General features: G+C 39.2%; 1 protein-coding gene across 5 annotated transcripts in view; it reads left to right on the top strand.

Moving 5' to 3' along the window:
- The window catches only part of NSF (N-ethylmaleimide sensitive factor, vesicle fusing ATPase), a 146,870-nt gene that overhangs the window by 101,236 nt on the left and 20,442 nt on the right, over positions 1–25,192 (top strand). For 4 of the 5 annotated variants that reach the window (XM_043904911.1, XM_043904909.1, XM_043904908.1 and 1 more), the window contains exons 14-17: positions 4,106–4,262; positions 7,466–7,599; positions 18,893–18,959; positions 20,947–21,026. In XM_043904911.1, coding sequence (XP_043760846.1) covers positions 4,106–4,262; positions 7,466–7,599; positions 18,893–18,959; positions 20,947–21,026 — 438 coding nt within the window. Of the gene's footprint in view, positions 1–4,105; positions 4,263–7,465; positions 7,600–13,196; positions 17,220–18,892; positions 18,960–20,946; positions 21,027–25,192 lie in introns of those variants that run through there. The other variant, XM_043904913.1, reaches the window with a different exon arrangement.

Below are 25,192 nucleotides of genomic sequence, written 5' to 3'. Positions count from 1 at the left end.
CTTATGGAAATGCTATTCAGTTAAGTAAATAGCTACTAAAGTTTTAAACTGCTTTTGGCAGTTGGTTTGATGGGAGTTGCAATTTGAGATTAGAAGCTGAAAATAAAGAGGGATGTGATTTAAGCCCCAATATGTAGAGCAAATAAAGTTATAATGTATAGCAATCACTTTCCTTTCCTTACCCTTCAGTCTTTCATTACCTTGCTCATTTCTACCTCTTGCTAAATCTTACATTTATATACACACTTACCTTGGTGAAATTTGACTTATGTCCTCTACCACCAGACTTATGTGGACAGGATCTCCTCATTACCACTTCACACTTTTTTAAAATTTTATTTTATTTATTATTTTTTATTGGACTATAATTCCTTTGCAGTGTTGTGTTTCTGCTGTACAATGAGGTGAATCAGCTATCAGTTCAGTTCAGTCACTCAGTCATGTCTGACTCTGTGACCCCATGGACTGCAGCACGTCAGGCCTCCCTGTCCATCACCAACTCCTGGAGTTTACTCAAATTCATGTCCTTTGAGTTGGTGATACCATCCAACCATCTCATCCTCTGTCATCCCCTTCTCCCCCTGCCTTCAATCTTTCCCAACATGGGGGTCTTTTCAAAATGAGTCAATTATTCACATCAGGTGGCCAAAGTATTGGAGTCTCAGCTTCAGCATCAGTCCTTCCAGTGAATATTCAGGACTGATTTCCTTTAGGGTGAACTGGTTGGATCTCCTTTCTGTCCAAGGGACTCTCAAGAGTCTTCTCCAACACCGCAGTTCAAAAGCATCAATTCTTTAGTGCTCAGGTTTCTTTATAGTCCAGCTCTCATATCCGTACATGACTACTGGAAAAACCATAGCTTCGACTAGACTGACCTTTGTTGGCAAAGTAATGTCTCTGCTTTTTAATAAGCTGTCTAGGTTGGTCATAACTTCTCTTTCAAGGAGAAAGCATCTTTTAATTTCATGGCTGCAGTCACCATCTGCAGTGATTTTGGAGCCCCCCAAAGTAAAATCTGTCACTGTTTCCACTCTTTGCCCATCTATTTGCCATGAAGTGATAGGACCAGATACCATGATCTTAGTTTTCTGAATGTTAAGCTTTAAGCCAACTTTTTCACTCTTCTTTCACTTTCATCAAGAGGCTCTGTAGTTCTTCTTCGCTTTTTGCCATAAGGGTGGTGACATCTGCATATCTGAGGTTATTCCGGCAATCTTGATTCCAGCTTGTGCTTCATCCAGCCCAGCGTTTCTCACGATGTACTCTGCATATAAGTTAAATAAGCAGGGTGACAGTGTACAGCCTTGACGTACTCCTTTCCCTATTTGGAACCAGTCTGTTGTTCCATGTCCAGTTCTAACTGTTGCTTCCTGACCTGCATACAGATTTCTCAGGAGGCAGGTCAGGTGGTCTGGTATTCCCATCTCTTTCAGAATTTTCCACAGTTTGTTGTGATGCACACAGTCAAAGGCTTTGGCATAGTCAATAAAGCAGAAGTAGATGTTTTTCTGGAACTCTCTTGCTTTTTCAGTGATCCAATAGATGTTGGCAATCTGATCTCTGGTTCCTCTGCCTTTTCTAAATCCAGCTTGAACATCTGGAAGTTCACGGTTCACCTACTGTTGAAGCCTGGCTTGGAGAATTTTGAACATTACTTTACTAGCGTGTGAGATGAGTGCAATTGTGTGGTATTTTGAGCATTCTTTGGCATTGCCTTTCTTTGGGATTGGAATGAAAACTGACCTTTTCCAGTCCTGTTGCCACTGCTGAGTTTTCCAGATTTGCTGGTGAGTGCAGCAGTTTCACAGCATCGTCTTTTAAGATTTGAAATAGCTCAACTGGAATTCCATCACCTCCACTAGCTTTGTTTGTAGTGATGCTTTCTTAGGCCCACTTGACTTCGCATTCCAGGATGTCTGGCTCTAGGTGAGTGATCACACCATTGTGATTATCTGGATCATGAAGATCTTTTTTGTACAGTTCTGTGTATTCTGGCCACCTCTTCTTAATAGCTTCTGCTTCTGTTAGGTCCATACCATTTCTGTCCTTTATTGTGCCCATCTGTGCATGAAATGTTCCCTTGGTATTTCTTAAGTTTCTTGAAGAGATCTCTGGTCTTTTCCATTCTGTTGTTTTCCTCTATTTCTTTGCATTGATCACTGAGGAAGGCTTTCTTATCTCTCCTTGCTATTCTTTGGAACTCTGCATTCAAATGGGTATATCTTTCCTTTTCTCCTTTGCCTTTTGCTTCTCTTCTTTTCACAGCTGTTTGTAAGGCCTCCTCAGACAGCCATTTTGCCTTTTTGCATTTCTTTTTCTTGGGGATGGTCTTGATCCTGATCCCTGCCTCCTGTACAATGTCACGAACCTCCATCCATAGTACTTCAGGTAATCTGTCTATCAGATCTAATCCCTTGAATCTATTTGTCACTTCCATTGTATAATCGTATGGGATTTGATTTAGGTCATACCTGAATGGTCTAGTGGTTTTCCCCACTTTCTTCAATTTAAGTCTGAATTTGGCAATAAGGAGTTCATGATCTGAGCCCAGTCTTGTTTTTCCTGACTGTATAGAGCTTCTCCATCTTTGGCTGCAAAGAATATAATCAGTCTGATTTCAGTGTTGGCCATCTGGTGACATCCATGTGTAGAGTCTTCTCTTGTGTTGTTGGAAGAGGGTGTTTGCTATGACCAGTGCGTTCTCTTGGCAGAACTCTATTAGCCTTGCCCTGCTTCATTCTGTACTCCAAGGCCAAATTTGCCTGTTACTTCAGGTGTCTCTTGACTTCCTACTTTTGCATTCCAGTCCCCTATAGTGAAAAGGACATCTTTTTGGGGTGTTAGTTCTAGGAAGTCTTGTAGGTCTTCATAGAACTGTTCAGCTTCAGCTTCTTCAGGGTTACTGGTCAGGGCATAGACCTGTGATACTGAATGGTTTGCCTTGGAAATGAACAGAGATCATTCTGTCGTTTTTGAGATTGCATCCAAGTACTGCATTTCAGACTCTTTTGTGGACTGTGATGGCTACTCCATTTCTTCTAATGGATTCTTGCCTACAGTAGTAGATATAATGGTCATCTGAGTTAAATTCACCCATTCCAGTCCATATTAGTTTTCTGATTACTAAAATGTTGACATTCACTCTTGTCATCTCCTGTTTGACCACTTCCAGTTTGCCTTGATTCATGGACCTAACGTTCCAGTTCCTCTGCCATATTGCTCTTTACAGCATCAGGCTTTGCTTCCATCATCAGTCACATCCACAGCTGGATGTTGTTTTTGCTTTGGCTCCGTCTCTTCAGTCTTTATGGAGTTATGTCTCCACTGATCTCCAGTAGCATATTGGGCACCTACCGATCTGAGGAGTTCATCTTTCAGTGTCCTGTCTTTTTGCCTTCTCATACTGTTCATGGGATTCTCAAGGAAAGAACACTGAAGTGGTTTGCCGTTCCCATCTCTAGTGGACCACATTTTGTCAGAACTCTCCATCATGACCCATCTGTCTTGGGTGGCCCTACATGGCATGGCTCATAGTTTCATCAAGTTAGACAAGAATCATCTATGTATGTACTTAAATCCCCTCCCTCTTGGACCTCCCTCACACCCACTCCCTCCATCCCACCCATCTAGGTCATCATAGAGCCCCAGTACAATTTCATATTTCCATTTTAATCCCTGACACCTATAGTTGGTGTTAGGGTAGTATCTCTGTGTGCTGAGTCAACCATTTTCATTTTCTAAATCCATATTCTCCCTTTTTCTCTTTGTTCTTAACAGAAATAGCCCATGTCCTCCTTATAAAAACAAGCACGTTGGAACATACCCTATCTCAGAGATTGAGAGGGCTTGGGCTCTCATAGAATCTGAGCCTAGAATCTATTTTTTATTCCATTAACTCATGTAAAAGCAGTTTTTTTCCCTAATTGGGTAAAAAGTTAAGTGAGAAATTATAAAACAATTTTTTTATTTTCGCAGTTTTTATATTAATATGGGATATTGTTACAGCACTAGCATCTAGGAATTATTACTCATCCTTTATACCTTTAAATATTTAATTTTTAATACTAATGCTGGAAATGCATTAAACTGCCCTTTTCCTTCATAGGCATTTGGCACAAACCAAGAGGATTATGCAAGTTACATTATGAATGGTATCATCAAATGGGGTGATCCAGTTACTCGAGTTCTAGAAGATGGGGAACTTCTGGTTCAACAGACTAAAAACAGTGACCGCACACCATTGGTCAGCGTCCTCTTGGAAGGTGAGAAAAAGTGATGAGATGGCATCAAAAGTTTTTTGTTGTTGTTTTTTTAAAAGCACTTACACACAACCATTTAGCACATTCCAGAAAACGGAATTTTCAGTTCTAAGCTTGTTCATGATCTGAAAATAGCAGTCCATTCTGTGTTCCAGTATTGTGCACAAATTTAAATTTTCTTGGAATAGAATGTTACTGATGATTGATAGCAACTAGTTTTCTTATAGGACTGTATCTAAATTTCTGTGTTACTTAATAGACTCTTATAATACAACATAGTACTCAATTCAGTTAAATAAATATTCACTGAGTACTTACTATGTTTCAGGCGTTGAATTGGTTGTGGGAGACACAAAGACATTCACAGAGATCAGTTTGGCCATGAAAAAGGCCTAACTACCATGTTTGTGTGTAAGGGTGTATGGATGCAAGTCATCTTGCCCAGAAGTGGTCAAAGAAACTGTTCAGTATAGACTTTGAAGGATGAGTGAGGATTTTACCAAGTAGACAAAAAAGGAAGGATATTCTATTCACCATTTATTTTTTATAGTCACTAGTAGAACAACAGAAAAGTTCAGTGAGTCCACATGACAACGGAATCTAGCTCTTTCCAAAGGTCTGAGGGTGAGGGCTCCCTGAGAAACACATTAAGCCAAGATCTGAAGGATGAGGAGAAGCTGGTTAGGCAGAGTAACTGGGGACAGTGTTCTAAGCACGGCAACCAGTGTATGAAAAAGCCCAGTGCTGAAAAGAGACTGAAACAGAAAGGGAGACTGGCTAAGACATGAGACTGAAGAAGTAGACAGGAGCCAGTTCGTGCAAAGCCTAGTAGACCACGTTAATGATTTAGACTCTTATCTGAGGGGCAACAAGGAGACATTTGTAGGGTTTTTAGCACTGAAGTGACATGATCAGATTTGTATTTTCAAAACATCATGACCACTTTATGATAGAGATTGGATTGGAATGGCGAAAATATTAATATACAGGAAAGACCAGTGGTGAGAAGCGGTTGCAGTAGTCTTAATGAGAGCTGATTATGGTTTGAAGCTACATAGTAGTAGGAGAAATGGAGTTGTGTAGACTATTTTGAGGAATATTTAGGAGGTAGAATAATAGAGATTTTATAATAATTATTGATTAATTATTAAACATAATGAAGCTAACATTCTTTGAACTCTTAACTGTTTGCCAGTCACTCTGCTAGCACTTTACACATACCTTCTCATTTAAGCCCCACTTCAGTCCTGCAAGGGTAGATGCTGCTGTATCTGTTATTTTGTAGATGAGGAAGCTGAAGCTTAGAAATAGTAGCTAGATTGAATATGGAGAGAGGTATCAAACATGATCCCCAGGTTTCTGTTATTCAGGGCTGGTGAGTGATGTTGTTTACTAAGAGTGGGAGCTCTAGTAGAGAAGTTCATTTCAGAAACAAAGATCGAGAGTTCATTTCTAGACACAGAAGTTCAAGGTTCCTGTAGGATGATTGGGCTTCTCTGGTGGCTCAGCAGTAAAGACTCCATCTGCAGTGCAGGAGATGTGGATTCAGTTCCTTTGTCAGGAAGATCCCCTGGAGAAGGAAATGGCAACCCACTCCAGTATTTTTGCCTGGGAAATCCTGTAGACAGAGGAGCCTGGCAGACTACAGCCCATGGGGTCGCAAAAGATTCAGACACGACTTAGCGACTAAACAACAAATATCTTCCTTAAACTCCCTGAGTTGCTGAATCAGTTCTATTCTATGGGATAATTGAATGGAAAATGTTGAGTAGCCCGTTGGATATGTAGATGCTCAGAAGACAAGTCTAGCTAGCAGTGTACATTCATGAGTTGTCACTGTGTAGACTATTGTTCAATCCATGGGAGTGGATGAAGTCACTTAGAGAAAGGGAAGGCTTGAGAAGGAAGAGGGGTCTGGGACTGATCTCTGAGGTATGTCAATGTTGAAGGACTAAGTAAAGCAGGAAGAGTTGACAAAGGAGACTGAGCAAGAATAACCAGAGAGTTAAGAGAAGGAAAAGAGAACGTGCTCTCACAGAAACCAAGAAAGGAATTTAAAGAAAGAAGAGAGCTGTCAGTTGTATCGAGTACCCCTAAGACGCCAACAGATTACAGTGTTGGATTTGGTGAGATCGAGGTCATTGGTGGCCCTGATGGGAGACTGTGCCATGTAATGGGAATGGAAGCCGTGGGGTTGGTTTGAGGATGGTTGGAAGGTGAGTGAAGGCAGCTGGAGTAGATGATTGTTTAGGGAGGTTCCATTTTGAAGGGACAAGGCAGAGCAGTGTTGATAGTAGTGAAGTCAAAAAGGAGGCTTTTTTATTAAACTGTCAGTAGACTAGAGCATGTTTAAATGCTGTTGGAAAGGCTCCAGGGAAGAGGGAGAGGTGAAACATATTGGGGAGAGGGTTCAGTTGATAATGTCAGGTTCCTGAGAAAATGGGAAAGAATGATTGGTCGGTTTATGGGTGGGAGAGGGGCACATCTTTTATTACACGGAAGGAAAGGAGAAATTGTCTAAATACAGGTGAGTTTGTAGATTTGGTTGCCTTCATGAGAAGACCTGAGTCTTTAGTTTTCTAGCCTGGTGGCTCAGCAATAAAGAATCTGCCTGCAATGCAGAAGATGCAGGAGACCTGGGTTCGATCCCTGGCTGGGGAAGAGGCCTTGGAGAAGGGCATGACAACCCACTCCATTATTCTTGCCTGGAGAATTCCATGGACAGAGGAGCTTGGCAGGCTTCAGTTCATAGGATCGCAAAGAGTCGGACATGACAGAAGCAACGGAGCAGGGGCAATTTTCCCTGCCCTTAATGTCATCTCCTAGGAAGATTGTATTTTTTTTTTGTCAGACAAATGATTTCATAGAACTAATAAGTACTGATATGCATTTGAATGTATTCTCTCTCTCTTTTTTTTTTTAAAGAAGCAAAACCCTTGCATTTTGTATATTTAGCCAGAAGCTTGAAAGATTAAGGTTATGTGACAAAGAAAGAAGGAATATGTTTCATCATACTTTTGAGAAATGCTAATCAGTTTGTTTAGTTGCTAATAAGAGAAAACATGTCTGCCATGAAATTGTGTCGGGAAATGTTAATGAGCAGCTGGTTGAGGCCTCAGTACTTTGTGGATAAAAGTTTAAACTTGTTTGGTTCTCCTTTGCTTAGGTTGGCTTTTTTCCCCTGACTTGCTCCTGTCGTTATGCAGGCCCTCCTCACAGTGGGAAGACAGCTTTAGCTGCTAGGATTGCAGAGGAATCCAACTTCCCCTTCATCAAGATCTGTTCTCCTGATAAGATGATTGGCTTTTCTGAGACAGCCAAGTGTCAGGCCATGAAGAAGGTATCGAGATTTTTACTTTCATTTTGACTTCCTACCTTTTAGATGTACGTGTGTGTGTATATATATACACATGTACATATACATTTATCTTTGCACATGTATATACGTAGACAAACACACACATATGTATATATATAAGCCATAACAGTTATGTTCTTCTCAAGTGAAATTATCAGCAGAATTTGGGGGGAGGGAAACAGTGACTATTTTAGATATAGTATTTAACTTTGTAATGTATTTTTATTAGAGTACCTTTATCTCCCAGATTATGCTTTGCTTAGTGTGTAATTAGGATTATTTTTCATTTCTTAAGTTTGTATCAACTGAAAGGTCTGACTTAAGCGTGTTTGAGTAGAGTGGAGCAAATTCATTTAGGATTTTTTAAGTTCTCTCGTCAGTCTGCAAAATCAGACTGGGGTCAGTTAAGTTGACTATATTGTTTGGGAAAGAACAAAGTTATATCATTGGAAAGATATTCTCAAAACCCCTACAGAAAGATAGTGATGTCTTAGATAATAATCAGCATCCGCTCGGCAGACCTAGGGCAGGTGGTCCTCATCTCTCTGCGTTTCTCCAAGTACCATTTGTCACCTTCTTAGCATGGCTGTTTTGAACCACCAGTGAAAGTTACAACAGCATAGAACAGGATCCTAGCGCTGAAAGACCTCTCAGATCATCTGGTTCATTGCTGTTACATTCAACCAAGTACCGTGTAAGGCATCTAGGATAGTAGGTGGTTGCTCATTAAAAACAAAAACAACAAAAATCAGTGCTGAACACTCTTCATGCTGTTTCACCTCACTTGGTTTTCATTGATATTCTGATTTTGCATATTCCCAGACTGAAGAAAGGTTAGTTTTTACATATCTAGTTGAAGTATTTCTTTTACTTAAACTCTTTTTTTTTTTCATGCTTGATTTTTTTATAGATAAGAACTGGCTGTAAGTTACAAGTTAAAAGAGATGTGAGAAAGTCAGGGGCCTTCCCTGGTAGCTCAGCTGGTAAAAGAATCTGCCTGCCAGAGTAAGGGAAAAGAATCTTGAGAATGGGACTGCTACCCAGTAAAGACAGCTCAGGTGTGCTGTTACTTCGTTCCTAGGCCCTCGCTTTATAAAGATGTAGGATAGAATTACCTAAGTGTTTCTTTAGGGAGGAGATTGAAGAGGAAAATACATTTTTTCAAAAGCAGACTCCCAAAAAATGTAAGTTTGAGAAGTTAGTCTCATGTTTGTGCAGGCAGCAGAAAATCGTTTGTGTCGACTGCTTGAATGGATGGAGGAGGCAGAGCTTGGAGCAGGATTCCAGCCCCGCACACTGAATCGTCGAGATAAATATTCTGCACAAGGTCATTAAAATTGAGTGTGAAAGTGAGGGAAATGTTGCCTGACACAAAAAAGAACTTAAATATCATAAGACACACTACTGGTGTCTGAGATGAAACCAGTAGTATCTATCATTCCTGGGAAGACCTGGACAGAATCTTTAGGACCAGGAACCTCCCTCATGTAGATGGGGTTGCTGTTCTTTTTGTTTTTTTGTAATTTTTACAATGTTTCCCTCTAAAGGGAACCCTTAAACCATTTCTTTTGGTGAAAATTTCAACAGCTCTTGGACACCATAGCCACTGAACTTCCCATTTAATTGAGCAGCTGATTCTGTTTGTATTTTCCTAACTCCGTCTATCTCTTATACTTGTCTAAAAGTAGTCTTCTGTGCAGATGGTAATTTACTCCATTGCTTTTCACCAGCTGCCAGGTTCTACCTCAGATGTACTCTGACATGTGGGTGGATGGTCCTAGTCTTTTCTATAAAGTTTTTTTAAAAGTATTTTAGGCTCCTGCACATCAAAGCAGCTTTGTAAGTGTGAGATATTATCATTTTTATTATTTCAATCTCTTGCAAATTGACTTGAGGGGGGAAGGTAATATGTGCTGATTTTAGAGGCTTAAATGGTTAAATTAATGACTTAATAACTTATGATTTAATCTTTAAATTGTTGCAGCCTTTCAAGGTAAGGTTTCAGTTGAGTGGAAGGCTAAGGAGTATAAAAATGTGTCTATACCAGCTTACTTACAATCCCTTGGATTCATGATTCACTGTCTGGATCAGCTGTATACTCTTAAAGTTGCAAAAAATATTTCTGCTTCAGCAGTATAGTAAATTCATATTGAGACTTTTTGGGTTTCCTTGTAGAAAAATATTATTCTCTGTGACTAAAGAACAGAATGGAGAAAAGAATGAAGCAGAGGTGTCTTAGAAATTTATTAGAAATACTGCAGAATCTTTCCCTGCAAATAGTTTTCACATTGTTGCCTAATGATAGCTTGACAAAAGCCTGAGGGCTCAGACCCATCTAAAGGTGCTCAGTCTTCCAGTTTGCTTTTGAAAATGAAATATAAATGCCATTCTTTAGACGTTCTAGTCTACCTCCCACCATTGTTCTCTTGCCTTCATTTTTTGTTTTGTTTTGTTTTTAGTGTGAAAAGGGAAAGACGGTGTCTTTTTTTTCCCCAAAGCACAAATAATTTATAATTTTTTGTCATTCTGGAGAAGACAGTTCTTTCCTTTTAGGTACATCCTTCCCACTCCCAAAATATAGCTTTTCCCAATTTCAAAAATAATTTAGAAAATGCAGAAAAGAACACAGAAGAAAATAAAGTCCGTATTTGTTCTTCCATCTTCTTCTCAGACACACATACACACAACGTATTATGTATTGGTGATCACATTGGACATACTGGTTTTTTTTCCACTTACTATAAAATTTTTTCATTGTCATTAAAATTTATCCCAATATTATGTTAAATTAGTAGCTGTGTAATGTCCATTTAAACATTCCTTTTTTGTTTAACATTTAGGTTGTTTCCAAGTTTTTTCACAATTATAAACAGTATTCTGTTGCACTCTTATTTGTGGCTGGTTAGTCACTAAGTCATGTCCGACTCCTTTGCAGCCCCATGTTCTGTTGCCAACCAGGCTCCTCTGTCCATGGGATTTTCCAGTCAAGAATGTTGGAGTGAGTTGCCATTTCCTTCTCTAGAACTTCCAGTGACTGCCCCCATTTTCTTATTACATTTTTCTGAGAGTAGCATCAAAATTTACTGGCTGAGAATTTGGACTTAGGTTTCTAATAGACCTGAATTTGAATCCCAGCTCCACTGCACTTACCAGCTCTTATAGTCACTTAACCTGTAAACCTCTATTTTCTCATCTACAAAATGAGGATAATATTAATAGGTGCCTCCTAGGATTGTTCGGAGAAGACAATGGCACCCCACTCCAGTACTCCTGCCTGGAAAATCCCATGGATGGAGAAGCCTGGTGGGCTGCAGTCCATGGGGTCGCTAAGAGTCGGACACAAGTGAGCGACTTCACTTTCACTTTTCACTTTCATGCATTGGAGAAGGATATGGCAACCCACTCCAGTATTCTTGCCTGGAGAATCCCAGGGATGGGGGAGCCTGGTGGGCTGCCGTCTATGGGGTCTCACATGGTCTCACACTCCGTCTATGGAGTCAGACACGACTGAAGCGACTTAGCAGCAGGGATTGTTATGAGAATTAAATGAGATAGTGATTTTTGTGCTGTATCATACAGTGCCTTGGGATGTAATATGTGCTCAATAAAGTATAGTGGTTATTCTTACTTATCATTATTATTGCACATACATTTCTGATTATTTCCTTAGGATGAATTCTCACAGCTGAAATTGCTAAGGTAAAAATATTAATGGGTGTAAATTTATGATAAATGTTGCTATTAAAACTTATGTAAAAATATTAATGTTTATAAAACCTACTTCTTAAGAAAATTGTTTCAGTTTACACTCGAAACCCCATCATATAAGAATATCAGTTTCCTTGGACTCTTGCCCATAATATCTTTATATATCATTTTACTGCTTGGTTTTGTTACTTAAACCAAGAGTTTTTGTTAGTGGAGAGAGCCATTAGGCTTGCTTTAATGAGTATCTAAGATTAAGATACTTAACTTTCAGGCCATTAATTGTAATTAAGCTATTGCTTCTTATTCACATATAGATTCTGGTGCTAAAATATATGAAAGTAGTTTATACTCGATTCAATTCTACTTCTTAATTTGCTTAATAAATCCTTTCTCTGTGTAGATAAACTCCTCAATAGTAGCAAACTCTGTATGAGGTATTATTCTCACATTCTGTTGGGGAGGAGATACTATATGTTCCCTTAAGATAGCTGAAGTATTTACATATCTTTCTCTTCTCCCGTATTTTGTTTTTGTTTCCCCAACATTATCCTGTTTAAAAAATCTAATTCCTTTATCCATTTCCACATCTATACTTTAAAAAAAGAAAAAACCTATTTGCTAGTTCTGTTAATGGCATTAAATGAAAAAAATAACAATGCAGCAGATCTTGATTTTAACTAGTATGCTTTCTGAGTATACAATCAGTACAGAGATGACATGGGACAATCGGATGTGATTACATTGTTTGAACAAAATTGAGTAAAAAAATTGTGATTTCTAAAACTATGCCCATTAGTAAGGTCATATAGTCTTGTTTTTAAAAGGACTGAAAATTAATGGAAGACATTTTCCTTTCCACTAGCTTTGCAAGAAAGAAATAATCTTCTTTGAATATCCTCCTGTAAATCCCACTGCAAATTGTAGTCTGCACAGAACAGAATCATGGTGTCTAATCCTCCTCTTTTCATGGTTTAGTCCATACAAAGAGCGGAGCTGGAAATTGGATCTTTAGACAGCAGTTACTAAGCAACAGAATTTGGATGTTTTTGGTTAACATCCTAATATATCATGTAGCTGATTTGTTGAAGATTGTGCTTGCAGTAACTGACAAGTGGACACCCTGTAAGTGACCACAGGTCCCTGTACTGCTGTGGGGGGCGGGGGGCAAGCACTTGTTCTTTTTGTTTAATATACTTTGTCTTCTGATGGTTGTATCTGTCTGGCACGCAAAAGAGGATTGTGCAGCTCTTCAGTAGAACTTAACTTTCAGACCTTGTGACTTCTTATGTTATTAAAGATATCCCAGTCTGTCTCTCATGTTTTGTGAAAATGTAAGAATTTTTCCTGAAAAGCAGGGAGAACAAATAAGGGAATTTGAGGTCATTTCCAGGAAGCTTGAGCACTTTGCCAAAAGTTTAGGTCCACTTCCTGAGTCAGTTTCATTAGAAGACAGCTAATGTTTGCTTGGTCTACTCCCAAGTTATTTTTAGAAACGAGAGATTATTACTGATAGCACCGATTTGAATTTGCTCACTTACATTTTTATGTGCTACCAAATATGATTAGAGTATGCTTTCAACTAATTGCTGACAGATTTACTACATTGGGGATTTTCTAAGTCATCAAATTCCTACTGTCAACAGATTCCTACTCACTCGGTACTTCATGCCAACCACTTCTGAATTGAGGTGAACTCTTTCAGCCCCGAAAGAACCAGAGAATTTGGCTTCACTTACCTCAGAGCCCTAAAGAGGTTCTAGAAAATGGAGGACAGACTCTACTTGGAGTACGCTTTGCTGGGGTTTGTGATTCTAAAAGGCTGGGATTAACGTGGAGCTAATGCTGGCGTGTTCCCATTTGCATTCATGTAGACTCCAGAGGCTGCAGCTGCTGCCCACCCCCTATACACAGGTGGTTCCCAGTTCATGTGAAGATTCCAGGAGTGGGCTCAGTGCCTTGAGAGCTCTCGGCGCCCTCAAGGTCCATGACCAAACCTGCCCCCAAGCCCTCGGCAACAGGAGCTCCATACCTCCTTTCACAGTGCGTCCAGCATGCTCCTGCCACAGGCCCAGGCTCCCCACGTTTTAGGTCGTCTCTCATGACCCACAGCCTGCCTTTGCACACAAGAGAGGAGGCACCAAAGAGGTTCATGCTGACGGTCTCCTTATGTCCACAGCTAAGTAGACTATGGGTTTTTGTGTTTTCTAGAGTCTTCATCTTCTAGAGTAGACCTCTCGTTTTTGCCCTGTTGACTGTTGTCACTCTTCTCCACACTTTTTTTCTTTCTTTCATTCTCCCCATTCTTTTCTTCAGCCTTCTCTTTCAGACTTCTCACCTGACTCTCAGGATGCATATATTCTGATAAGTTTACATGCTCTAGGAAGCTCCCTGATGGAGCTGGGAAGACCATATCCTCCAGTCTGCTGTGTGTGGTCATGGTTTTTGCCTGTTTTTCTAGCAGGGTTATTAACAGCTCCCCTCTTGCAAGTGTCCTACGTTGCATGATACCTTCTGTGATCCCCTACTGATAACCTCTCCAGCAGGAAAAACTTGAGCATCGTACTCTCATCTTACTACATGAAAGGATCAGAATTTAAGTTAATTTTTTAAAGAGTCTGTAAGATACCACCAGTAGCCCCAGCGTCAGCCCACCTGGCTAAATGTTGTTTTGGCTTTTGGTCTGGAGAAGGCAGTGTGTATTCCCTGGGTGCTATTACTGATGACATGTTCAGCACTTTAGTTGTTGTGTCTGAGCTGAGGCAGTTTGTACAGTTTTACTTTTTCTGCATCTCTCCTTCTAGTACCTCTCCTCCTCTTGGGGTTTATCTATCTGCAGTTATGGTAGAACTTCCCCACTCAGTATGTAAATATCTCAAATTTTAGTCTGGCAGCTAATTGCATATACTTGCCAATGGAGTCCGGGTATCTCCTTATTTAGCATGGGGCCAGGAAGCCAAGAATGAAGAGGCTGAGGCGACTAGGCAGAAACATGGAGTCAGGAGAATAGTGGTGACCTTATCTTACACCTGTGACTACCTATGGGAAAGAATGTGTGTGAGAAGTGAAAGATGTGTGTGTATTTATATTAAAGCAGAGTCAACTGAAACTGGTCAAGTTACAACTGGAATTGCATAGCCTTTGTCATGGTTAGTATGTTGTTAAGAGAGTTAGCGGCGAGTACTCCTCTCCCCATGGTAGTAATTAGTACATTAAGAACTGTCTGTAAAAAAAACAAAAACAAAACAGACTACATTAAAGGCTGTAGGTATTTTCTTCTAAAATGTTAGAGGTAGCCCATGCAGTCAGCTGTGAAATGATTTGAAATGCTTTGTGAATCACAGTATCTGAGATAAATTGGTGAAAATTTATCATTAGTTCGGACCCCAGCACTGTCCTAAGTAATGTTTATAAACTCCATAAGCTTTGAGCAGGAAGAAGGGCTGATTCAGAGAAAGTGTAGAACTACTGCAGTAGCCCATCCACAATGTCCTGGGCCCCTGTGACTCAACTCCACGATATTACAGTCTGTCAGACAGAATGATATGCTTGCATCAAAGCCCTTCATATCAATAGAATTCTGAGCAAATGTTTTAAAAGAGCCAAGCATTATTTTTAACGACTTCTAGAAATCACCCGAGTTTGCCACACTGGCTGCTGTTAGTCCAGTCTTCAAAAAAAGAGCAAAGAACCGCAGTGGAACAGGGTCTAAACGTTTCCATTGTCTCTCCGTTTCTCTTCTGTTTCATCTCTCACCCACCATGTCCCATGCACACAGCGCCGATGCTGACCCTTCTTCCTTCTAGTTCTTACTGACTGTGTTAGTTCCTGCAGTGCTCCTGGATTTTCTCTGTGCCTCCTTATAGTTGATATGCTCAGCTTAGATCACTTTCTCCCCTCTTTCCTAGTGAATTGTTCATCCTTCAGTTCTCAGCTTAAATGTCACTTCCTGAATTTAGGAGACCATCATCAATTTCATAAGCTTTTATATCAGTCACAATAGGCTAAATTATGCTGCTATAATGAATAGCCCCCAAAATCTCACGGGCTTAACACTACAGAGTTTATTTCTTGTTCACACTACATGTCCACCATAACTCAGAGAGGAAGCTCTGCTGCAGCTTCTCAGAGACTCAAGCTAATAGGTAATAGTGGGTCCATCGCACGTGTGATTCCACAATAGCCAAGCCAGGAGAAAGGAAGCACAGTAAACCAAGCCATGGCTCTCGAAGCTCCTTTCAGAAAGTGAAATACTCCACTCCCATTCCCAACGCAAATCCCATTACCATCCCTGACTCAAGAGGGGTTGGGAAAGTGCAGTCTGACCACGTGCCAGAAAGAGCACTAGGATGTGCGTGGCGTCACCCCAGACTCCCACAGCTCCTGGGCTGTGCGCCACCACATCCTCTTGTGTCTCCTCTAACCTCATCATGCTGTGCTTCATCATAGTTACAAGTGACCTTAGCTATTACTCTCTCCACTGCCTTCATTAGTGCTTGACACATGATATGAATTCAAAAATATTTGTTAAATGAGTTAACAGAACAACGCTCCAAGATTCAGTCCTTGGCCCTTTATTCTTCTACTTTTACCTTTGTTCCTTGAAGATTTCTTCCCTCTCATGGTTTCAGCATTCACTGCCCTGAATGAGATGTCCATACTCTGACTTCAGTCATGCATCTCCAACTACTGCCCTGGTATGTCTACTTGACTTTAATGCATATATTTCAGTGTATTCCTTCAATAAGGGTTTATTGATCACTTTCTGATAAGGCATCATATTAAGTGACATGGATACAGAGATAAATACAACAGTACTTGCCTTCAAAGAGCTAACAATCTGATGTAATATACGGAAGAATACTATGAATCTATAATATATACACAATAGAAAATGCTATACCGAAGGAGAAGAGAGGCAAGTAACTTATGACAGGATGAAATTAGAACTTTGTGTTGTTTCAACCATTGAATCCATTGAGCAGATAAATACTCTTCTGTGCTGGGTGCAGGGGGGTAACATGAATAAAGGTTTTATCCACCTCACAATCCAATGAGGAGACAGATGGCTAAGGATGAAAGGGTAGATGACTGACGGGTATAGGGGATGGTGCAAAGAAAAGCAGCAGAGGCATTCTTTCCCACATGTATGCAGCAGATGTTTATTAGGCGCCAGTGAAGCATCAGACCCTGAAGACATAATGCTAAGGAAGACAGTTCCTACCTTAAAGAATATACAGTGTGCTAGGGAGGAACTTACCATGTAGATTGTCACATGAGTTGACATTTTGCTTTTGGGCTTATTTTTGTTGATGAGTTTTTGGGGGTTATTTATTTATTTTTGCATCTTTGAGAGTGACTTTTTGAGCATAGAAAAGACCATGTGTAGCTAGTTAGAGGTCTAGAAAATTAAAATTCAACATATTAAAATTATATAATTTAAAATCTAGGTTTTCAACACAAAAGAAAACTTAAACTTTAAAAATAATCCACTTATTCTTTTTATAAGCCAAGTAAAGGGTAGCTTAAAAAGAGATTTTTACAACTTCAATTTCTTTATTTTTTTTTTCATTATTCATTTGTTCCTTTATTTTTTTTTCAATTATTTTTATTAGTTGGAGGCTAATTACTTCGCAACATTGCAGTGGGTTTTGTCATACCAATTTCTTTAAATATTTTAACTGTACTTAGACATTTAAAATGTTTTTATTTTCTCTTTGAAGTACTTCAGTTGTTTAACAAGCAAAACATTCTAAGTTTCAAAGTAAATCTGTAATTACATTTATTTAATAAATTAACAATATGGTGGCATAGTGGTAAAGAATCTGCCTGCAAGTGCAGGAGAAGCTAGAGATATTGGTTCAATATCTGGGTTGGGAAGATCCCCTGAAGTAGGAAATGGCAACCTGCTCCAATATTCTTGCCTGGAAATCTTGTCTATGGAATCATGGACAGAGGAGCCTGGCAGGCTACAGTCCATGCGGTAGCAAATAGTCAGACATGACTGAGCACACACACACACACACACACACACACAATAATATAATTATGGTGAATCTCAGGTTACTATTTGCAAGGCTATTAAAGTTATATTTCACCTTCCAGCATTAAAGTTTATCAAAATTAATTAGTAAACTGCATGTTTTAAATTGAACTAGCAAGGCTAATCTATTAATCTAACGTAGTAAATTTTCTTAATTGTCACAAATGCTTTAAAGACCACGTATTCACAGGTTGTCTTTAAACATAATATGAAAAAGATTAATATTATAGGTTTAATTTACTTTATTCCTGTACCTAATTCTTTATCTTCTATAGTTAAAAGGTACCCAGTAAGGAATATCATGCTACTACCAAGCAAAATCAGGAGAGTGGTGGTTACCATCTTGGTACACTGAGGTTACTCATCAGTCAGATTGGACTGGAATGCAGGGATTAATTATTAGAAATGAAACCAGTGGGCTACACTGAGCACTGGAATAGGAACCGCCAACATTTACAAAAACGCTGGTCTCAAGACTTTGAGCACTTATATTCAACTTAAAAAAGAATTAATTCTTCTTCTATCTGGCTTGAAATTGCTACTTCCTTGCCAGGATATAACAACCTCCTTCACTGCTTGCTTAATTTCCATTTATTTGGCTATCTTAAAATAATGTACTGTCATCTTTTGTCTAGTTCTAACGATGCCTCTATCTGATGTTTCATACTTAACTTTAATTCTTTTGTAGACACTTTGGCTGTTACACTCTTATTTGGGCTGACAGAATTCTGTGCTTTCAATGTTATTCCTGTTTGACAGGGCCACAGTTCCTACACCAATAAAATGACATTCAGTTTTACCCTGCACATTCCTGTGGCTCAGTTTAGCCCTTGAGTCACAGAACTGAAGTCATGCCCCTGACAGAGAGAGGAGAGACCATTGTGATAAACTTGATGGATTTGTCAGTTGATAAATTCCAGTTTTTCCTGAGCACGCCCCAGTGTGACGCATCCAGCCCTTGGAGCTGAAAGTAGCCTTACCTCCCCCGTGATCAGCTGTGATCTAGCTGTGATGTCCTGGGCAAGTCATTTAGCTGCTTCGGGTCTCCATTTCCTCACTTGTAAATTTGTAAGAACTCTTGAATTTCTAAAGTCCTGTTATCTACTAAAGTCTACTTTTGTGTAGTCAGAAATATTGGGTGGGACTTCCCTGGCGGCACAGTGGTTAAGAATCCACCTGCCAGTGCAGGTCACAAGGATTCAGTCCCCTAGTCTGGGAAGATTCCACATGCCGCAGAGCAAGTAAGCCCCTCTGCCACAACTGCTGAGCCTGCATGCTGCAACTACTGAAGCCTGTCCACCACCCATCCCCTCTCGCTGCAGCTAAAGAAAGCCCTCACAAAGCAGCAAAGACCCAGCGCAGCCAGAAATAAATAAAACTTTTTTTAAAAGAATAGAAATATTGGGTGTTTTACTGTGTTTTGGGATGGGGAGGCATTGGTCAAGAATTAGCTAAATTTTATCTTCTTGGAAATTCTTGTAATTTTTGAGGGCAGTGAGATAATCCATGGTTTTGCTTTTCTCCTAGATCTTTGATGATGCATACAAATCCCAGCTCAGTTGTGTGGTTGTGGATGACATTGAGAGACTGCTTGGTGAGTCATCCCTTCTGCCATTGTACCATCCTTGCCACATTACAGCTAATGCCTCACAAATTACAAGAGAAAATACAGGTGTTTATAGTCCATAGGGCAATAGAAATAGCTTTCTTTATCTAATAAGGAAATATAACTTCTCTTATATCTGAAGTCAACAGTGGTGTCAGTGGTAAATATGCCTTATGACCATAACTTTTATAGGGGCCCATGTCTCATATTTTGTATCTTCCACAAAGTTCCCTGACCATAATAAATGATTAGTGATTTTCATTGATGGTAGAATATTTGCTGTATTCTATCTCAGAGCTGCCTGTAGCTTATTTGCTAACTGGGTCAGAACTAAGGAAAGAAGAGCTTAGGGCTGGAGTGAAAGCTACAAGTTAGCAGTAACACTTGGGGCAGAAGTTGCCAGCTCTGTCTCAGTTTCCATTCAGATGAAGCACAGACTGTGTTCTCTTCCTTAGTTATCCCACAGAGTAAATGTGAAGACAGAAATGAGATAATGTTGTGAAAGTTAAAAACATTCTGAAAGTTACAAGTGCTCTAAAGTAATTTTTTAAAATACCTATTAAACATCTCCTATGTTTGAGTGCACGCCTATAGAATACAAAGATAAATAAAACAGTCCCTGTACTCAGCTCATAGGTGTATTCCACAAATAAATGCCAAAACAGTGCTGTTACTCTTATATTTTATTTCTTCACACAAACTAGATAAATCTGGGATAAATTCATTATAACAGTGGCTCAGGATGCTGTAGCAAAATTGATTGAAGTTGATCCCACCTGGTAACTTAATAAATATCTGAAAATACTACCAATGCCTGGTTAACTAACCCCCTTCTTCCTTAAGGGGTCTATAATGGTGTAGTAATGATTTCTTATTAACTGTTCTTACTACATTTCCCCTACGATTTTGAGACTTATTTTATGTCCTCTATGATCTATTTTCCTGTTTCCTAAAGTAGTGTTTGTTATAAAACAAAGTAGGTATACGTAGGAGGTCTTCTTAAATAGAGTTTTATCTGGTGACCTGGGTTTTGGATCTGCTATTTTTTGATACAGTTCATCTCAGTTTCTGGGATTATTTCTTTAAAAGCATTTAGGCACATACTCATAGCTCTGCTCAAATTCCTTTACCTAAACACAATTGAGATGTGTGGTCATAGCAACAGTACTGTGTCAGGAATGTTTGCCCTCTGAGTATATTTTCACTTGTATGAATAGTTATTATCTGTTCATGTTGGTTCATTTATTTGGTAAGCATTTGCTGAGCCCTTACCACTGGGCTAGAATCATTAGGGCTTCAGAAAAATAAGTAGTAAGATGCTATCATTATGACATACATCAGCAAAAATTAATATAAAGTAGAACGTGCCGTGTGTTCTGGGCATTCAGAAAAGGGAAGATCACTTTTGGCTTCAGAGGGCTGCTGCTGGAAGGCAGCGGTAAGCACAGGGTGAGGGTGCACACGCGGTACCCAGAGAAAGCAGAGGGGGTGACATTTGAGCCGCATCTTGAAGGATGAGTAGGAGCTTAACAGATAGAAAGTTCTCTGAGAAATTCACTGTTCTTCGCCATCTGTGGGCCAGTCTTCACGGCTTTACCATCATTTCACTTGTGTCAAAGTACCTTACTTCCATTATTACTGCTTGTTACTTCCCCTTCTATCCGTTTTCTAGTATCTTGTTTTGTTGCCTTGTATACTCACCTGTGTTTGCCAAGGTTTGCGATAACTTCTTGGAAATGTTTAGTCAATAGACCTGGGGATTTTTTTTTCCCCTTTTAAAAAAACTGTCTCTGAATATCAGACAAAGATGTCTACACAAGCACAAAATGGATATTTAGAAGCTTTTTTCTTGTTCTCATTAGTTACACGACTTTTATTTAGGACTGTTTTTACTCTTGATGCAGAAAAATCTGTATGTTTGGAATATGTGCATATGTATATCGAATCCCTAAACACAGCGATGTTTCTCTTCCAGATTATGTCCCTATTGGCCCTCGATTTTCTAATCTGGTACTACAGGCTCTTCTTGTGTTACTGAAAAAGGCGCCTCCGCAGGTAAAAATAATATAAGGAACATTTTCACAGAGTTGTTCCAGTAAATTATACAATGGTGCACTCTCTAAATAAGCAGATTATCAAAAACTTGTAAAATTATCTTGTTGAAGGGATTTTGTAAGGTCATCCAGTCTGGCCTTCTGTCTTAAGGTAAATAATTTTCTTAATCACTTCTCTGAATCAGAGAAGTTTTCCATTTTTTTCTGAAACTCTCAAAATTCCAGTTTCAGTTAGTATTCTGTTTTGTTCCTTTATAAATTCACCACCATATTACACATCCCTTCCCACCCCTTCTCCCATGAGCGATATTAATACATGATATTAATGTAGAAGTGATTAAATACATGTTCCCATTTGTTCCATCTTTCATAGATTTTTCTAAGAGTTTGTATTTGGGGAAATTTATGTCCTGCAGGAAGTTTTGTTTTGTTTTTAGTTTTTACAGATGAGTTTGAATTTTTCTCATGTCATGTGGCACTTTTGAAGGGTGAGTTTATAGCCAAGATCTTGGTTCCTCTGGTTCCATTTTTACTGATGTGGCTGTTGGAGACTGGTAATTTTGATAGCTTAACACATTTAAACTGACCTATGAGGGTTGGTTAAACATGTTAATTATGGAGAGGCTGCCAGAGCATGTTTGGCTATGACACAAGACATGAATTCTCTTGGTTGGTTCTGCGTGTTGTAACCTTGAAGAAATGCCAACCAAAGGCAGATACAAAGGGGTGATGTACTAACTTAAAAAACTGTATGGAAATTCCATATTTGAAGTTAGAGACATAAAGCAAGTTGTATGGAAAATATTTAAGGTTAAGCTGGTGAATCTGATATTTAAGTTAACAGTTAAAACTGTATGTGTGTCTGTGTTAGACCTAAAGGTAGAGGACTTGTCTTGATTTTCTAGGGTTTATTTTTTTCTTAGATTAGTGAAAAGAAATATAACCTACAACAATCTTGAAACCTTACTGTATATTTGCACTGTGAAGGATTTTTTTACATCATTTTCCTGTAAACTGTTACTCCCAATAGTTGAAGTTTTAGGTTATATATAAGCTGAAAATAGAGAAGTGAGTATTTTTAGAAATAAATAGAACACATTAACAAATGACTTCCAAAATCTTGAATAAAGACCTAGGAATAACTGTTTCTGTTTTATAAAAATAATTGTAAGACCTTTGAGGAAAGGAACATTATCTTATTACCATAATTAAAAAGTCAGGGGAATTCCCTGGATGTACAGTGGTTAGGACTCTGGTTTCTCACTGTACCGTTCAACCCTTGGTCAGGGAACTAAAAAAAAAAATCCCACAAGCCATGTGACATGGCCAAGGAAAAAAAGTCAATAACAAGTGTTGGCATGCAGATGGAGAAATTGGATCCTTATACACTGCTGGTGGGAATAGGTAAACTGTCCAAACTTTGGAAAACAGTTTAGCACTCAAAAGCTTAAAGATAGGGTTACCACGTGCCCTAGCAATTCTATTTCTAGGTATATAACACGCAGAAATGAAAATATATATCTACACAAGAAGTTGTACATGAATTTTCATAGAAGCATTATTCATAATAGCCAAAAAGTGGAAACAACCCAAATGTTCATCAAATAAAATAAATGTATATACATATAATGGAGTATTATTCGGCATTTTAAAAAAATGCTGAGTACTTGCTATAACATGAATGAACCTTGAAAACATGCTAAGCAGAAGAAGCCAGTCGCAAAAGACTACATATTGTATGATTCCATTTATGTGAAATACCTAGAATTGGCAAGTCTATAGAGACAGAAACCAGATCAGTGGTTGCCTGAGACTGGACGAGTGGGTGAGGAGAATGAGAGGTGACTGCTGGTGGATACTGGGTTTCTTTGGGGCATGATGAATATGTTCTAAAACTGAGTCCAGTGATAGTTGCATATGTCTGCACAATCTACTAATAACCATTGAACTGTACACTTTAAGTCAGTGAACTTTGTGTTAATAGGAGTTACATCTTAATAAAATGGTTATGATAGATAGTTTCAGAAGCTTAAACGAAAGAAAGGAGGATTCTATGAAGAGCTGAATGTAAGGAGTAAGCGTACATGACCCAGCTTGGGAGAAATCTTTGAAACAGGAGTTGGATCATTAGAAAGGGATGTGGAACGAATTTCTCTTAAGGATTGGAAAGGAAGAATATAGGAACATGTAAGAAGTAAAAGGCAGATCTGGTTGCCTTAGTGATCGGAAGTGGCGGGGATTCTAATAAAATACCAGCCTGTCCTTAATCAGAATTGGGTGGCTCTGAGCTGGACTGCTGGATGACCTGCTGTGTAAGAGAATCAGTGGCAGAAGAAATGAATGCTTAAGATATTTCTAGTTGGCATATATTTAACAAAATAAAAATGTGGTTTCTCTGTACCATCTTACTTTTTAAATTAGTTTGTATCCTCTGAAGAAAATAAGGGAGACTTTTTCAAGGTGATCCAGTGTCAAGACTTTGTCATTCTGAAGTAGAAGCCTTCACTTTGCCAAAGCATTATCGTGTAGGCTTTTCAGCTGTTTGCAGTTAAATATTAAAAGTGTATGAATCCCAATGTTGTAAGGATGCATAGACTTTTAGTAGAAAGCTATTATTTTATCACTGCCAAGGAAACAGAAAAGTTGTAGGCATTTTTCTTTAAAAAGAGGAACTGTACATGCATACAGTACAATAATCATTATCAGTCACAGAATCTTTAATTTTGCATTTGTTGTAATTCAGCTTTCACATAGAAAAATTGTGTGTGCATGTGTGCACATGCTGAAATAAAAGGATCCCTTCAGGGGCACTATGTTGTTATGGATCAGGATATTCTCTTTTCTGCTTCTCCCCATCCCCCACCTCCCCTCCTTCCTTGTAAATTGGCTTTATTAAAACTGGTTCACAAGCCCTCCTTTTTTCCTTTGTGATTGCTTTGGTCTTGGATTTTCAGTGTAGGACTAAAAATTCAAGTCAGATTTCAGTTACTAGGATAATTTTCTTTGAATTTTAAATTTTTCTAAGTAAATGCATAGATTTTTAATGAACCCGGTATTCAGTGGATTTGCTTTCAATTTAGCTGGAGAGTTAATTTCATGATTGATTTATTAGCCCTTTGAAAGTATAAAAAGTGGTATCTGTAGTTCATGAAGACTGAAAAACATCATCACATTTTGTTTAGCATCTTTTTAAAACCAATTAAAAGCTTTTCTAAAATGGATTGAACAGGAGAAAATAAAACATGTTCCCGAGGTCTTTATTTCAATCAAGTTTCCCTGTGTTCTGCAGGAGAAGAGATCGAGGGGGGATAGAAAAATTGAAAAGGGCTGTCCCAGCAGGGAGCCACGCTGGAGAAAAGGGCTGCTCTGAGAACTCAGCAGCAGTAGCTAAGAAAGCTCCCAGCCTGCTTCATCTACATGCAGAGTCACACAAGGCATGGGGGTGCTCACCATCACCACAGAGGTTTCACATGTGCTTCCCTGCTGATTCCTGTGAAAAGCTAACAATTGGCTTGGAGGGTAAAAGACCACTGCAGTTCACCCTCCCTGAGCTGGACGTACAATTTATCCAGTGTTAGGAAATGTCCGGCTTAGCAGTGAGAGGCTCGAAGACACCCCTCCTTCCAGTGAGATTCCTAAAGCCGGCTCTTTTGCTCGATGACACTGGGGCTCTTTTCAAGTTTTGCAGATTTATGGAAGTCGAGGGGAATGTGCTTTTCAGGATCAGGAGGATGAAAGCCTTAGTCTCTTCCCGTCAAGAAAGAGGCAGTAGTAAGGCAGTAAGGCCAGGTAAACCTTCTTGCAAACTGTAACAGGAACGGCTTTGTTATTTTCCTCCTAGATCTCTTCTGGCACCTTCTTTTTTTTTTTTCCTTCCGGGAGACAAAGTGCCTGAAAAGGAACTCCTCAGCTGTGAAATGACATGACTTCCTAGTTTCCTCAACAAGTGTGAGAGCAGTTAAGCCCATTAACCCGACTGCCTTAATGTTTACCTGACAGTTTTTGCAAATCAGTTTGGAAGACCTCATCCATATGTACCAGAGTAACCTTGTAACTTACAGAGAACCACAGCTTTTTCACTTCAGTGCTTCCCAGCCTTTTTCATATCACGGCATACAGAAAATAACAACATCTGATGATATAGTTGGGTAAGTGGGTGAGGCCAGT

The sequence above is a fragment of the Cervus elaphus genome, chromosome 5 (assembly GCF_910594005.1).
Source record: "Cervus elaphus chromosome 5, mCerEla1.1, whole genome shotgun sequence".
NCBI lineage: Eukaryota > Metazoa > Chordata > Mammalia > Artiodactyla > Cervidae > Cervus > Cervus elaphus.
The sequence above is the reverse complement of the archived record's forward strand: the minus strand, read 5'-3'. Positions and strand labels throughout refer to the sequence as shown.